General features: G+C 41.3%; 1 protein-coding gene across 1 annotated transcript in view; it reads right to left on the reverse strand.

Annotated features, from left to right (window-relative positions):
- The window catches only part of rasgef1ba (RasGEF domain family, member 1Ba), a 33,237-nt gene that overhangs the window by 12,406 nt on the left and 6,060 nt on the right, over positions 1 to 14,771 (reverse strand). Inside the window, exons 2-8 of the mRNA XM_046034872.1 lie at positions 10,563 to 10,745; positions 10,104 to 10,226; positions 9,786 to 9,923; positions 3,711 to 3,926; positions 2,069 to 2,143; positions 1,028 to 1,123; positions 562 to 664 (exon numbers count right to left, since the gene is read on the reverse strand). Of these exons, the coding sequence (XP_045890828.1) occupies positions 562 to 664; positions 1,028 to 1,123; positions 2,069 to 2,143; positions 3,711 to 3,926; positions 9,786 to 9,923; positions 10,104 to 10,226; positions 10,563 to 10,739 (928 nt within the window). The 5' untranslated portion in view covers positions 10,740 to 10,745. The remainder of the gene's footprint in view (positions 1 to 561; positions 665 to 1,027; positions 1,124 to 2,068; positions 2,144 to 3,710; positions 3,927 to 9,785; positions 9,924 to 10,103; positions 10,227 to 10,562; positions 10,746 to 14,771) is intronic.

Below are 14,771 nucleotides of genomic sequence, written 5' to 3' on the forward strand. Positions count from 1 at the left end.
TGCATCCTCTTCCAGCTGCCCCACCCCACCCACCCCACCCCTCGGGCCTGTGAGGATGGCCAGATGCCCTCTCCTCAAAGTACTGAGACATCTCTGGTGTCCCCGGAGCCCGTCGGCTGGACCTCCAGTGAGAGCTCTAAACTGACTGAGGTACTTTAGGGCTCTACCATAATACACTTCTCTTACAATTCAGGTAGTGTTCAGAGTAAAAATGCAAACCTGACTGAAGTCACGTTCGGCATCTGGTTGGTTTGATATCTGTATCCTATAACCTTATTTTTTTTTATATCAACCAACACATTTAAGAACAGGTAGGCTACATAAAGACACTGTCACAAAATAACTCTCTTGACACCTATTATGTCAACGCCAGAAAGCCATGAGAAACTGACCAAATTCTATCAAGACGATTAGCTGCATGAACTACTGAAGACTTACCTTAGACCAAAATTATTATACAAAGAATCCCTTTAAGTATCTGTCCTATTTGACAATACAATAAAGGCAACAATCATATGCCATGTTATCATAGAGGGAAGGGGACTAAAAAAACCAACTCACATATGATGGCCATGAGGGAGTTAAAGTTGCCTATGTTGAAGCATTCACGTGCCACGTCGATGAAGAACTCAATGACTCGGGCTCGGTGCTTCTTCTTCACAGGCTGATAACACGATCGGGAACATTAAAAAAACAAACAAAAAAAAACAACTTAGTCCTCAGGACTCACTTGAATTGTCACATAAATGTTTTTGAAAACAGGTTGTTTTCTAAAAAGTGTATCATCATTACTTTGCAGAAAGTTCTTAGGTTTGCTTGTACTTTGTTTCAAGCATATTTACCAATACCATACATATTATTCTTTATTAACTATTCATTGAAATTATTTGATGATGATGATAATAATAATAATAATAATAATAATAATAATAACAGCAACAACAACAACAACAACAACAACAACAACCGGTAATTGCAAAGCACTCTCTCATTCAAGAGTGAACCAGGCCTCATGCTCATTACTCACCATGCAGATTTCTGTAGCCACCAGATAACTGAGTCTGTTGAACCATTCAACATAAGCTTCCAGGTTGCTGGCTTTCTTGTGATCACTGAAGCAACTCTGCAACAACAACAGACTTTCAATTAACATTTAAGATAACTGCAAAGCAAAAAATATATAGTGCTGAATGGGAAAAATAATGCTGATATTTGCTTCTTCTTTTTTTTTTTCTTCTTCTTCCCTCAGTCACTGAGCATAAAAAAAGAAACTCTTGGCTAAGTGAACCTGTGTGGCCAATCACGCTCAACTTCACTCTGCTTCTATAAAGCAATAGAAATGGTGGACAATGTTATTCACATTATGCATGCTTGTCCTTTGTGTGGATTCCTCTTGATCTAATTCCACACATTCCTTTGGCCTTATGCCACTTGCCCCCGTGTAGTATTTCCCGCCAGTGGACACATCGCATTTTAACATGCAAACACAAAGAGTTATTCCCATCTTTTCCAAGTGGCTCGTTGGGGGTACGAGACAGGCTAGCCTAAGGCACAAAGGCAGCCTTAACCCCCCCAAATCATCTCGCTTCCAAAAAAAAGGGCTGTTGCCTAGCAGCCGAATGCCAGACAAGAGAGCCCACCACCAGACACACACACACACACACACACACACACATCCCCCTCCCCAAAACAGACCCTTGGCAGTGGGGGTTGCTAGGAGATGAGGTGCATGTATGCCCTTCTCATCCAGACACTGGGATGATTTGAGGAAATTGTCAGTGAGGTGTGTCTAAGTGTGTGTGTTTGCGTGAGGAGCGGATATTTGGTCTGCCGCTACAGTCTAGCAATCCCCTGCCCTCACTTTGACCGGTGCGGCGGGCCAGTCTCTGTGTTGTGTAAACTTAACATCTGTCTGGAGGGGAAACTAGGCCATCTCACTTCTAACCCACACCAGACAGAGACAGGTCTGCACACAGGATTTCGGGCAAAAAAAAAGAAAGGTTGCATAACCACTGTCTATGCTTCTCTTATCTGCCAAATTATTCTTAGAAAAGAATGCAGACGTTACCTTATCGTTGTCCAGAGGGTCTTTCTGGACGAAGGCCTGGACGAATTCTTCAGGTCCGATGTAACTCAGTCTCTCCTGAGAAGGAAAGAAAAGGGAAAATCAACTCCCTGCATCCATCTTTAGTTGGGTGAATGTTGATGAATGTTCTGCAAGACTTTGCATCACCTTCTTTAAGATGGCATCATAAGGTGATTTTAGGAAACTTATGATTGTTGCCTAAAAAGGAGTGGACACGGTTCCCCCTTAAAGAGAGACTGAAAGTTCTAAAAGAAAAAAGTAATTGTTCTTTCTCTTTAATTCAGTTGAATTCATAAGCAACAAATCGCACGCTTGCAGTATAGCCATAGCACCTGGTGGCTAGTGTTAGCTTTTGCTAGCTCTTTAGATAGCCTTGTTGTTTAACTGACATCAAGGCTCTTCTTTACTGGCACATGTAAACATTACATTTTAGTATTCACCGTTATCCTTTAGTTGTAACTTGTGGCAACAAGAGCTGCTGTTCAGCTAAAATTAAAAAGGCCTGCTTTAATCAATTCAAGAGTTAATTAGGGCTGATGGTACTTAATGGTTCTTAATAGATCCCTTATATGATGGTTGGATCCTATAACTGATATGTGAATTTCCATTAAAACATTTAAGCACATTTCTGAAATTTCTGCAAATTAAAATGTGAATAGGTGCCCCCCCCAGCTACTTTTATTCAGATATATTCAGGAGGATTACATAATTAATCCAGAACCAGTAATTCTGATATATCATGGGCTTTCATTCCAGCCTCACACCTAAGATGGTATGCATGTTTTTTTTAATGAATAAATTTCTTCTGATCCACATGGGGGTTTTATCATCTAGGATTTCACACTATGGTTAAGTACACTTCATTTTTGGGGCTTTCTGGTGGAACATAGTAGCAGCAGGACATGAATACTTGGATACGTGGATTTTAAATTTCCACCAACCGTTATTGCGTCTTCTCTTTTTTGATATGCCAACTTTTCCAACTCAAGTAAGCATAAAAAGTTTTTTCTTTCTGAATTTCTGGAGCTTGCACTCTTTTCATGCACAAACTAAAAATGTGCACAAAACGTGAAAATAGAAAGTTTACCTTTTGCATCCTGGAAGAAACCCCTGATCAGCCTCTGGTTTTTCATATTGACTGTTTTGTTTTTTCAATAGCAAACTGAAATGTAATGAATATAAACCTGCGGTCAAACACCGCTGGTTAAAATCAATGCTGTGAGAGGTCAGATGTGGGAGGAGCTGTGGCGTACGGTTCACCTCAACCACCTCACTGATTTTGAATCCATCATACATGTCAACTCTCACGTGTTCTCCTCTCCAGTATTGATTCTCTTTGGCTCATGAGTGTGAGTCATTGGCAGGATTTTTGATTGTTCTTTGGAAGATAACATTTACATCTTAATTTGGTTTGACATACACAGCAAATGATTGATATGATGTCATGATTTAAACTGATTTTTAAGATGAGGCAGATGAAAATTTGCCTTCTGGGCCAAGTCTGGCTCAATTACAGGTGTCTGTACATCAATGTCCTTGACAAAAAGGGAATAGAAAATAAATCTAAATTAAAAAAGTAACATAAATATATAGAAAAGGCCTACACCATCTGGATAGTTCTCACCAGTTCTATGTGTGTGAGCTGTTGGGCGACAGTGAATGGGTCGTTACAGATGGACAGCATGTCTCTCTGGATGGCCGCCTGGGGCTTCGCTTTAAGAGCAGCCAGTCGCTCGGCCGCTGTGGTGTTGATCTTGACCAGTGCCTCCTCGTACTGGCTGAGCACCGTCAACTTCCTGATCAGGCCTTGGCTCATCTGGCTAACCGCCTTTCTGTAAACCTGATGGATGGACAGGGAAGGGGAGAGGTGGAAAGAGGTGAAAAAAATACAATCAGATGTCAATGTTTAGGAACTTCAAAAAGACAATCACTGGGGACTCCAACATATTCCTTGATGAACATCTTCAGAAAGGGTTCCACAAAACTCCAGCATATGAAGGTTCCCTTTACATGACAAACTCTTTAGGTTATTGAGTAACCCTAGAAAATGGCTTTGTTTTCCTGTTCTCCTGCTCTGTACAGGTTTGAAACATGATGGAGACACTGCTGATAGGCTCAGTTACATCCCTTTTCCATTAGGTTTGGTGACTGAGCACACAATAAACACTATAACTGAGATAACAAGAACAAGAGTGGAGTGTGATATCCATTTGACTAAAATCTCCAGCAGCGTGCATGCAGCCACTTTGATTAGCTCAGCTGTAGGAATTTTTGGTTAATCCCTAACCACTCATCTGTGGCAAGGAGTGATAACAACCTCACTGGAATTTACAACACACATCTTGACTTCATGTCAGCAGAACTGACTGCAAACTGATGTCAGCTCTCAGCCCAAACCACAGAACGACCCTCACGGTGCGACGCCTACCATATTTACTTTGTAGAAGAGCATCCTTTTGGTTATGCACTGGGTGGTAACAATGTTACGCTGTTCCTGCCAGGCTCATTCAGGTCTCTCAGCTCAACAGAGGAGTGAGGCTCTTGGCTCCCTGCCCCCCAGAGGTCAAGAGGCTGAACCTTCCCCTGGACTTAAAAACAGGCCATGATTAGATAATGGTTCCCTCACTGACACAGTTTAGCACAGGAGTTACATAAGGGGCTCTGTAGAGAGAAGCAGGACATGTGTGTTTGATTTTGTGCATATGGAGGAGACTGTGTGTTACTGTATGTGTGAAGGATCCTGTTCGTGGCCTCTTTCCATACCAACAGCATGAGCTGCCCAATCTGGGGTGACGAGGCCCCTTTTCTCATGACCACATCCCTCCTCCCTGAACTTTCTGCCAATTCAGCCTCCTGAATCTGGGTTCTACAAATATGACTCTGGTTCCACAGGGTGGGAAGAAACACAGCTAGTCTTATAACGGATGTGGAGGCCTGGTGCCTAGAAGAGTGATCAAGTGTGATGAGTCGGTGCAGCGCTCAGGCACTTGGGAAAAATGAGCGGACTCTCATCACTATGTTGGAAACAGCATTCGCTCCCAAGGGAGTGACTAGTGCATCGGTCTGCTGGTGATGTGGCTGCGATAGGTAGTGTCGTAGTCAAGACTGCCCAAACTGAGACCAAGACCAGTTCCCCACATAACATGACAAACTTCACAACTTGATCTGAAAGATCCACATTCCCATTAAAACACCCGCAAACAAACACTAAGAGCTGAAATCAACGTAAGCATCTTTATTCAACACTCCTTTTCCAAGCTTAGCCCCAAGACCAGTCTCGAGTACTGCAACACTAGCGATAGGTGTGGTGGCACATGAACAGTCACATTCACAAGTCAGCCAATCAACTGCGACTCTGTAGATATTGCAGTTTTGGCAAGGGGTGATTGCAAGAGCACAGCACAGCACAGAGAGAAAGTTGTAGGGTGGGGAAAGCTACAATTTAAATAGTAGTGGGAGTCTACACGGGCGGGGGGAAAATATCTGCTCCTGCACATGGAGAAGCTGGAATGAGCAAATTTTTTGCTGGAAAAGTTGTTTAAATAATCAATTGACTATCAAAAATCTTGTTGATTGATCTTCTATCGACCGACCAACCAATCGTTTTGGTACTGCACGACCAGTCCTGGACACAGCAGGCAACCAATTCAGCACTGGTCAAATCAAATTAATGTTTCAAACAAGTAAAGTTAGATTTTTTTTCCTGGTTCCAGCTTAAATGTGAGGATTTTCCTAAACCTAACCCAATAGGTATTCTTGTTAAATTGATTATCTTCAGTTTTGGGAACTGTTGGTTGGACAAAGTGAGCCATTTGAAAGCCTCATGTGATGGGTTCTTTATTTGCAATTATGGGATTAATCCAAAATTAATGGATAGACTAAAATATACTGAATATAATCATTAGTAGTAGACTTACATGAAATGGCTTCATTCAGATATTGTAACATCAGTGTAAACACTGTGCACACTTAGCTAATGCTTGACCACACTCATGCACAGTTGGACAACAGTGAAACACGCCACCAGTGAAAATCGCTGCAGTTGCCACTTCAAAGTCAGCCATCTGCCGTAGCTTCTGTCCCCACTACAAACAGAGGACGGGCCAGGGTTGGATAAATATAGTCACACATCTTGGACACAACAGCATGCCTGACATTTCAAAGCAGAGGGAGACACATTTGTTCATCAAACCTTTTGGCATTACGAAAGAGGGGGCCTAGCAGGGGCATGCCGTTCCCTACGCTACCGACCCTGGCAGTGATCCTGAGGTGGCAGACGGCTTCTCAGTACAAGTCACCATGACTGAGCGTGTGGTTTCCTCATGCCATCGTATCACTGGAGGTCCTGTTTTTCTTGGCTGAATGCGGTTACTTCCTGTGGAGCACCACCTGACCCACACAAAAGGCTTGACTGTTTTTAGCAGGTTAGCAAAGCAGCACTAATGAACAGATAGTAAAAGGTGCACTGTGCAGGATTATATGATCTACCAAAGCGTCCGTGTTGCCAAGTTGCGGGTCATTCCAGCCAAGTCGAGGTTAGGTCTTAAGCCATTTGAGACAAGTCCATGTCAAGTCAACTGCAAGTCTTGCAGGTCTCTGAATACGGACCTGACTTTAAATAGTCATCAGAGTCACCTTTCAAAACAGACTCAAGTCCTTGGTTTCATAAATGAAGTCTCATATCTGAAGTCTTTAGAGCGGAAGCGAGGACTCTAGTATCTCAAGTATTTTATTCAAAGTATTCAAACCGGACCTGCAACAACTGCTCTTCTAGCACTGTGTGTTTTAACTCTATGTTTTTCCAGTCCTTGGTTAGATATTTTAGTGTGCTGGTGTTCTTTCACGGTGCCAATTGCCCTTCCCTTGTCCATGTTAGGTCTTTTAATTTTCCATGCTGGTTAACAATTATTTTATTTCATCCTTTTCTTCTATTAACAGGACTAGGTGTTCATTCAGAGCAGACCTACTAACATTACATCCTTTGTGAACTTTTTTTTTATAAAGCAATCAGAACCTAGACAAAATATTGAACTTCCCAGAGCAACTTTAAAACATACAGTGCAGGGTTACATGTCATAAAAAGGGTACTGTGTATGCAACATCTGGATTAAAACCAATAATGTTTGTCTAAAAGTCGGCTTTATATTCAGTGTACGAGGCCTAGTGCAAAATAAAAACTGCACATTTTTAGGGAACGCAAGAAAACCAAATGAGGTCAGATCAAGATCACAGCGCTTGTTTTCTTCTCGACTGCTGCTTCTCTATATATCCAACCACATCCATAATGATAGTCTTATTACACAGATCAAGGTCCTGGGATGTTGTGAGTGTGGTCTGGATACGACGTTGACCAGATGTTCAGGACATCTATTCTGGACTCAAACCCTTTCCCAGAGAGCTGCGGTCAACGCTCTGAAGAATCAGAATCTAACTCAAGACCTGCTTATGGTTAGACATTTGTGTTTTGTTTTCAAAACATGATTTCGGAGAATATATGAGAAACACGAATGCAAATTAGTTCTGATCAAACCCCTCCTGTTATCGTCAGACTACTTCCAGGAATTCTTCTAAGACATGTCCCATGTTTTATTATCACGGGTTATCATCTGTGGATACATGAATAAACAATACGACAACTTGACTACCTCAACATTTGCTTGTGTCAATTTGTGAACCAGAGGCACTAAAGCTTCCCTAAAAACCATTCACTTGAAAATATGTTGTTGGTCACAGTGCTAATCATGAGCACACATCCGTGGCTTACACGATACTGCAGCACATCTGCAGGGTGTTCAAGTATTGTAAAAAGGTTACACAGTACACACATCTAGTGTTCATAACGGCCATCTAAAGAGCTTTTTTCTGAGAATGCCTTTATGTCACAACTTCTGTTAATGAAAGTGTCAAGGCAAGGCAGCATCTTGCTCAGTTACATTTCCAACACAATTGTTAAGGATAGTCCCTGATTTTAAGGAAATCTCATGGTATTTTTGAGAAGCCATTATTCCTTTCAGTTATTACAACATTATACTAATTAGAATATTTGCTGAGTTCTGAGGATGCAGTGATATTGCTACAACAGAGACTAACAACATAGGAATCAGAGCAGCCACACAGATTCCTTAGAAGAGGAATTCTACTTACTTAGAAGAAAAATTGAAAGTAAAAATAAAAATGGATTACACAATCTGGCGGTTAGACCAACTTTCTGGTTCAACTTTTACCTACCACAACATAGCTGCATGTAATCAGAGAGATGATAAACAACTCTTTGGGTGCTATCACTTTCAATATCACCTCATTTTATTTTACTGAGACCTATAAAGAGAGTCCTGGGCATATTAATAGTAAACAAACGGGAGAGAAATTAAAGAGTAAACCTGAATAAACGAGTGTGATCAACTTTACCAAGACACTTTGTTGTTGATCAGCTGTAACAAACGCATGGCTATCAATTAGCGGGATCTTTTATTTTTTTTATTTTTTATTTTTTGGCATGAGGCATGTGTTATCTTATTTTGTTAAGACGTACCAAGCATGATAACACCTCAAAGGAAAGTACCAGGCAATTACGCACTAAACGGCTTCCTGTTGCCTCAAGCCATCAAAAAATTATTATTTTTTGCTTGGTGGGGGGGGGGGGATTGCACAGGGAGAGTAGATATGGGGAGCTGTAAATGTGTCATATGAGAAAAGTCTTGATTTCTAGATTATATCAGGATCAATGCTATTGATGAGTCATGGGAAACCTGAAGGAGGGATGTCTTCTGTCTGGACAGATGGATGTTTGTGTCTTCCATCACGGTCTAGTCCTAACAAGCCCCCGCTGCCTTATCGTTAACACCAACCCCCAACCTCCCCAAAAATACACACACTTAACTCGGACAGAGACAGAGTTCCGGAGAAATGGTAAACAACACATTTTTAATCGATTAATCATTAACATCCCTAGTCCCGACCGAAAATAAAAGAATTGGCATCGTTACCACTGGTGACATGGAGGGAAAAGAATGCGTGATATGTAGTCATCATAACCCAATGGGAACAGAATGAGATGTAAAATTGTAAAAACATTGTGTAGAAATAGACATTTTAGAAATATACGAGAGTTAGATGAGAAGATTGATGCTACTCTTGATACCTGTACTTTAAGTACAGAGCTAGAGCTAGGAGGTGATTAGCTTAGCTGTGAACTGACTGTTAGCAGGGGTAAACTGCTAATCTCGTTTCTATATCTAAATGTCTACCAGTGGAGGGTCTGCATGTGCAACAAAGATAACAGGATGCAGGACAAAAACATTTCTACCCCACTAAAAAAACTTTTATCCAAAAAGTGCCGCGGAGGCTAATGACGTGCTAAGCCAGTGACATTCATCTCAGCAGCAGTGGAACAATTCAAATGCTGCCTAGGAAAGAGCGCAACAAAAAAAGCCACCTAGCCTATGAACAATAGGGCTTTTCTCTCAACTCATCCAGCCTCAAAAACTGCTTTGTTGCCAGAGATACCCCCTCCACCTCCCTCCACTGCTATCAGCAAAAATCTGCCTGTGCCAGTAGCTTTGCTGCATGTGCGGTCTACAAAACAGCACTCCACTACTTGGGATAACACTTAAATTAACTTGTGAGTTAACTTGGGACTTAACTCACTTCGTATAAATAACTGTAGCAGCATGAAGAAATAAAAAGAGCAAGGACTGACCTCGTCTCCGCTGGCCAGCCTGTGGGTCAGCTCCTTCAGGCTCCGCATCATCCTCTCATCCCTGAAGTCATATGGGAAGGTTTCCGTCCACTCCGTCAGCAGCTGGAGGATCTTGGGAGAAATCTTCCTGACTCTCATCTGACAATGCAGGATAAACACAAGTACTGAGTAAACAGTAGGAAAAACCTTAACTAAGATGTTTAATTAGATTTTGTAGTAGGTTAAAAGCTAAGAGTCCTGTTGGAACACAATATTCCACCGATTTCTAAAGTGCATGACATTTGATATAGATAAGAAGGGATCTTTTGTTGTGCATACCTTGTCAGCTTGGGGATCGCTGAGCCGCTGTTGCTCCATGGACAGGTGACACACCTTCGACATGAGTTCATATGGGTGGATAAAGAGGCGAGAGCTGAGCAGGAACGTGAATATGTACGTTCTCTGTCGGGAGAAAAGAAAATATGTTCACTACAAAAGCCACATCATGATGATACATTGATAATTTAAGATTGAAAATGGGCTTTTAACCTCATGAGATTAAAACTAATTTAGGGCAATAATACCGAACAATATATTTAAAAAAACAAATAGGGGGAGTTGAACAGGGAAAAAAAGAGATAAAGAAAGAGAGAAAGACAAAAAGAAAATGAAAGCAACTTTGGCAAAAAACAGGGTCTCTCAGACAGTTTCTCTCCTTACTTTGATGAAACTGCAAAGTCAAAAGAAACCACCAGTGATTTAAAATTAAAAAGTAAATGTAAAAGACCCAATACTCACATCTGGATAATAGTCTACAGTTGGGACCAAGTGGTGAATGAGGGCCTCCAGGGACCCGGACACCAGGTTGTTGTCATGATAAAAAAGGCCGGGATAGCCTTCCTCCTTGGTCTGGTACAGGTTCTTGTTGTAGCCGCTAGAGTTCAGCTGCCCCGTGAACGGTGGTGTCTGAGGCATGTTGTCCTGCAAAGAGAAAGAGGACAAACGCAGGAAAAGTCAGTCAGGACTCTAACTCCTTCTCCAGTAGATATTTCACCGCAGACGCTGATGCAGGGCGGCCAAAAAAATCCAAAATAGCCCACAGACACAAACACAGACAGGCTAAGGTTTGTTTGGGAAATGGTTTGGACATGGTCAACACCCTTCCTCCTCTGGATCTCAACTGTCCATTTTAAGCATTGTGGGTTTGGGTTTAGTTTATTTGGATGTACAAATGGTTGACTGAAAAAGTTGAAAAGCTAACTGTGGTTGAGACACAAAAAGTATGAAAGAAAAGAAAAGCAGCAGGTTCATAAGTCATCTGCGTTACAACAGACAGCGGACAGACGATTTTTTTCCGTTTTGACCCCACTGAGCTTTACAGGGAATTGAACCTGTAACCCTGCCAGTATTAGTGCCTTTCTCTACAGAACCATGGCAAGTAATAGCCAAAACACAACTGTGGGCTAATAGTGTGTATCGTCTTTAATGGGACAATTCATTCATTCATTCATTCGAAAGGTCTTCCGACTCACAGAGAGCTGGTATTTAATGACAGAGATTACAAAGAAAGTTCTGTATATCTGTTTAAACATGCATACATGAAAATGAAAGTACAGCAAAAACATGTAAGAGCTTGTGAGAGATTCCGGGCAAAACTGTAGCCATGCAGGATGTCGTGATCACGTTGCCTGTGTCTCAAAGAGGCTAAACAAATCATGATGCAGGCTACAAGTGGAGGAGCACGTGTCCACGTGGTCCTGTGCTAGGGTGCTCACGGCATGTTAACATTGATCAAAACACTGCATACAAACTCGTCTACCAACCATTTCTGCAGCATAATCCACTTTGCATTGATCTATACATTCCAAATAATCATGGTACTTCTGTGTGTTTTGTAAGGCAGACAGGAAAATATTGTAGAAAATAACAGAAAACTGAAGTAGAGAAAGTTTCGGTGCCTGGTCAGATTTGTAACCCAGTTAACATATTCTCCGATCAGATAGTTTCCGATTTTACAAAAAATTTAGCTAAATTGTATTTGTCAAAGCTGTATGGCTGCTTGTGTTTAGACATTTTACATGAGAATACATATATACACACACACTATAAACACAAACAATATAGACAGATTGAGACAATGTAAACAAGTAACAAAACAAACAAACAAAGTATTGTTTGATGTCTGTAGTGAAATTCTGGTATCCTTTTTGGAGTTTTGAAGCAAGCATCTGTAACTTCTGCTGTTCACTTACAGAACAATAGTACATGCTAGAACATTACACAAATACGTTAACACTAATACAAAAAGTCAGAGTTAATATTATTCTAAAGTTTGCTGAAATTAGCTCCCAGGCACTACTGGACTGACAAAATCTACTTAGCAAAGGTGCATTTTCCTGCTTGTGAACAACAACAAGAACCTCACGCACACTCACTTTCCTCTGCTAGCCTCCTGACCTCTGAACCTGGCACTCTGGTTCTATTCCATGCCAGGCAGACTTATGGCTGGGGAAACACAAAGAGTCTTTTCACAAACCTCCACACCCCCACCTCCTTGGCAATATGCTACCCCATGGCTGCCTGTCGAATCAGGAAGCCTTTACGGTTGATGCACTGCAGTGCTGCCAGGGATGGATACAGGGATGCCAGGAGGTGTAAAGTGCACCTGCTCACACTCAGGGTCTCGGACACGAGCAGTTCAAACACATTCAGGGCTGATGTAATTTTGGTTTGCAGAGGAAGCTAACAAAAGAAACTCATAGTGATAAACATCTGCTGATCAGACCGGAGAGAGAATGAACAGATGTCACTTAAATAGCATTTTATGGTCTAACGCAGCCTATGCCTTGAGCTTAACCTCACCACAAGACACCGTTCTGTTTGCTTTTGGACGAACACACAACTCGATATAGATACCAAAACAAGCCCTGTTTATTCATAAGTTCACTTAAAGCCTCCACCCACACGAGGCAAACCATCCACCCTTCCACTTTCACACGCATGCCGCTGCATAATGCACGTGTGCACACACAGACCATCGCTATTATTCAGTCAGACAACCATGGACATTTCCATGAGAAAGGCAAGTGTGAGGAGTCAGAGCACAGCGGCCCGAGCATCTGCTGCACCATGTGGCTTCTCCACAGAAAGACAGAGCGATCACAGGTCTGATAGGAGGGTGTGAAGGAGGGATAACTCTGATAAAATGCAACTGTTTCAGGATCTTTGTTTACTCCACTGACAATTTTTGCCAAACTAAAGTGCTCTTTTCTTAGCAGCATTGAACCACAGACTCATTTAGTTGCAGTTTCTTATTTAGTCCCGTCCAAGAACAACCACAATGCAGCTGAAAACACACCACTGGGGTTAAAATGAAGAGCGCATCAACAGCAGCAGGTGATCGAGGACTGAGAACACGTCTCATTCACTTTTCCCAGATGGGATCTAAACCACTAACTCCCAGATCCCACGCTTGATTTTCTTACCATAAAGGGGGAGCTTTTTTTGGTTGGATGTAGAGCTCAAATGATTGGTCCGTCACCAGAAAATTAATCAACAACTTGAATCCTCGTTTCACTCTTTTAAGTTATTTAATTATTTAATCTATTTTAGATTTTCTTAATTAGGTAAACATTTATAGGTTATATCTCCTCCAATGTGTAGATTTGCAGCTTTTCTCCATCTCAAAGCATTATTAACTGAATCCCAATGGCTTTTTAACTGTTGTTCAAACAGAATAAGCAATTGGATGAGGACATCTGATGCTCTGGGATATTGCCTGGGGAATGTGTCCTTATTTTCCTTTCCTTATTTATATTATATTTTGTAGACTAAACAGCAAATTGATGTAGCAAAAAAGAATACTGATACATTCATCAATAATTTAAAAAGACATTGCTGCAGACAGGGATGCACAGATCCACTGGATTATTAATTAAATACAGTGTCTTTGTCAGCGTCATTATAAAATTCATCAGTCATTATAGCTTAAGAAATCCCTGGCCTCATTTTACCTTACATAACAGTGTGGTTTACCAATTTTAAATATAGGAAACAAGAGCACAGGTCTCTGTATCAGCAGTCGACCTGAGTTTGGATATTGTAAGAAAAAAGTTGGATCGGTGCCTGGTTGCTGCCCTAGTTGGGTGCCAAGTTCATTTAATTCCTGGCAACAGTTACTTCAGCAAGTTTAGTTGGACTGGTGTTCATCTCAAGATATCTTGGACTTTTTGATGTTGCAGATCTGTCAACTAAACTACTCAAATCCACACATACACATCCTCTACAGGTGCGGCTGAAATGAACCTCAGATCGCAGAACATGTAACGGTGAAAGAGCTGGATTTAAAGAATATAATATTGCTAAAAGTTGTATTGAATCTTCAGCAGTGATGGCGCTCTCCCTCTCTGATGTCTTTGAAAAGGCGAACAATTCTCATGTTGCCAGGGGCAGGTGGGTTTCTTTGAAGAGAAAAGCTGTGTCTCCAAAAAACATAGACAGAGGACACAGTGAGATCAGTTGTTGCACTCTGTCCTCTTTTCTAATCTCTAGTCTCTTATATCAGGCCAGCACTTTTACCTATCAGCACAGGTAGGTCAGTATTGAGTGTTTCCAATCTCATATTGTACTTTAAGGTATTTTATTGATGCTCTTGCTTGTCATGGCTGTCTAAGCGTCATGTTTGTTTCATGTACTTTATTAATGTGGCACTTTCCAAAGCTTTGGCTATAAATGTCTTCAAAGAAAGAAAATAAATACATCAAATTAAATTGAAATAAAGAATAATTTTTGTTTAACTTAACTTTGAAAGATTAGGGCAATTTCTTGCTATAACCAGACCAAATTCTTAGCTTTGTGCAACAAGAGGATACTAACACCACCATCACTACCTCAGCACTAAAGCCAAGAGTGTGTATCCTCCTCTGCTGTGCTTTGTACATGCCAGCTGCAGCAATTAACTTAATCCTAAAAACAAAGCACAGAGACACTGATTTACATTTGGCTTTC

This window comes from Micropterus dolomieu, linkage group LG21, assembly GCF_021292245.1.
Source record: "Micropterus dolomieu isolate WLL.071019.BEF.003 ecotype Adirondacks linkage group LG21, ASM2129224v1, whole genome shotgun sequence".
Lineage (NCBI taxonomy): Eukaryota > Metazoa > Chordata > Actinopteri > Centrarchiformes > Centrarchidae > Micropterus > Micropterus dolomieu.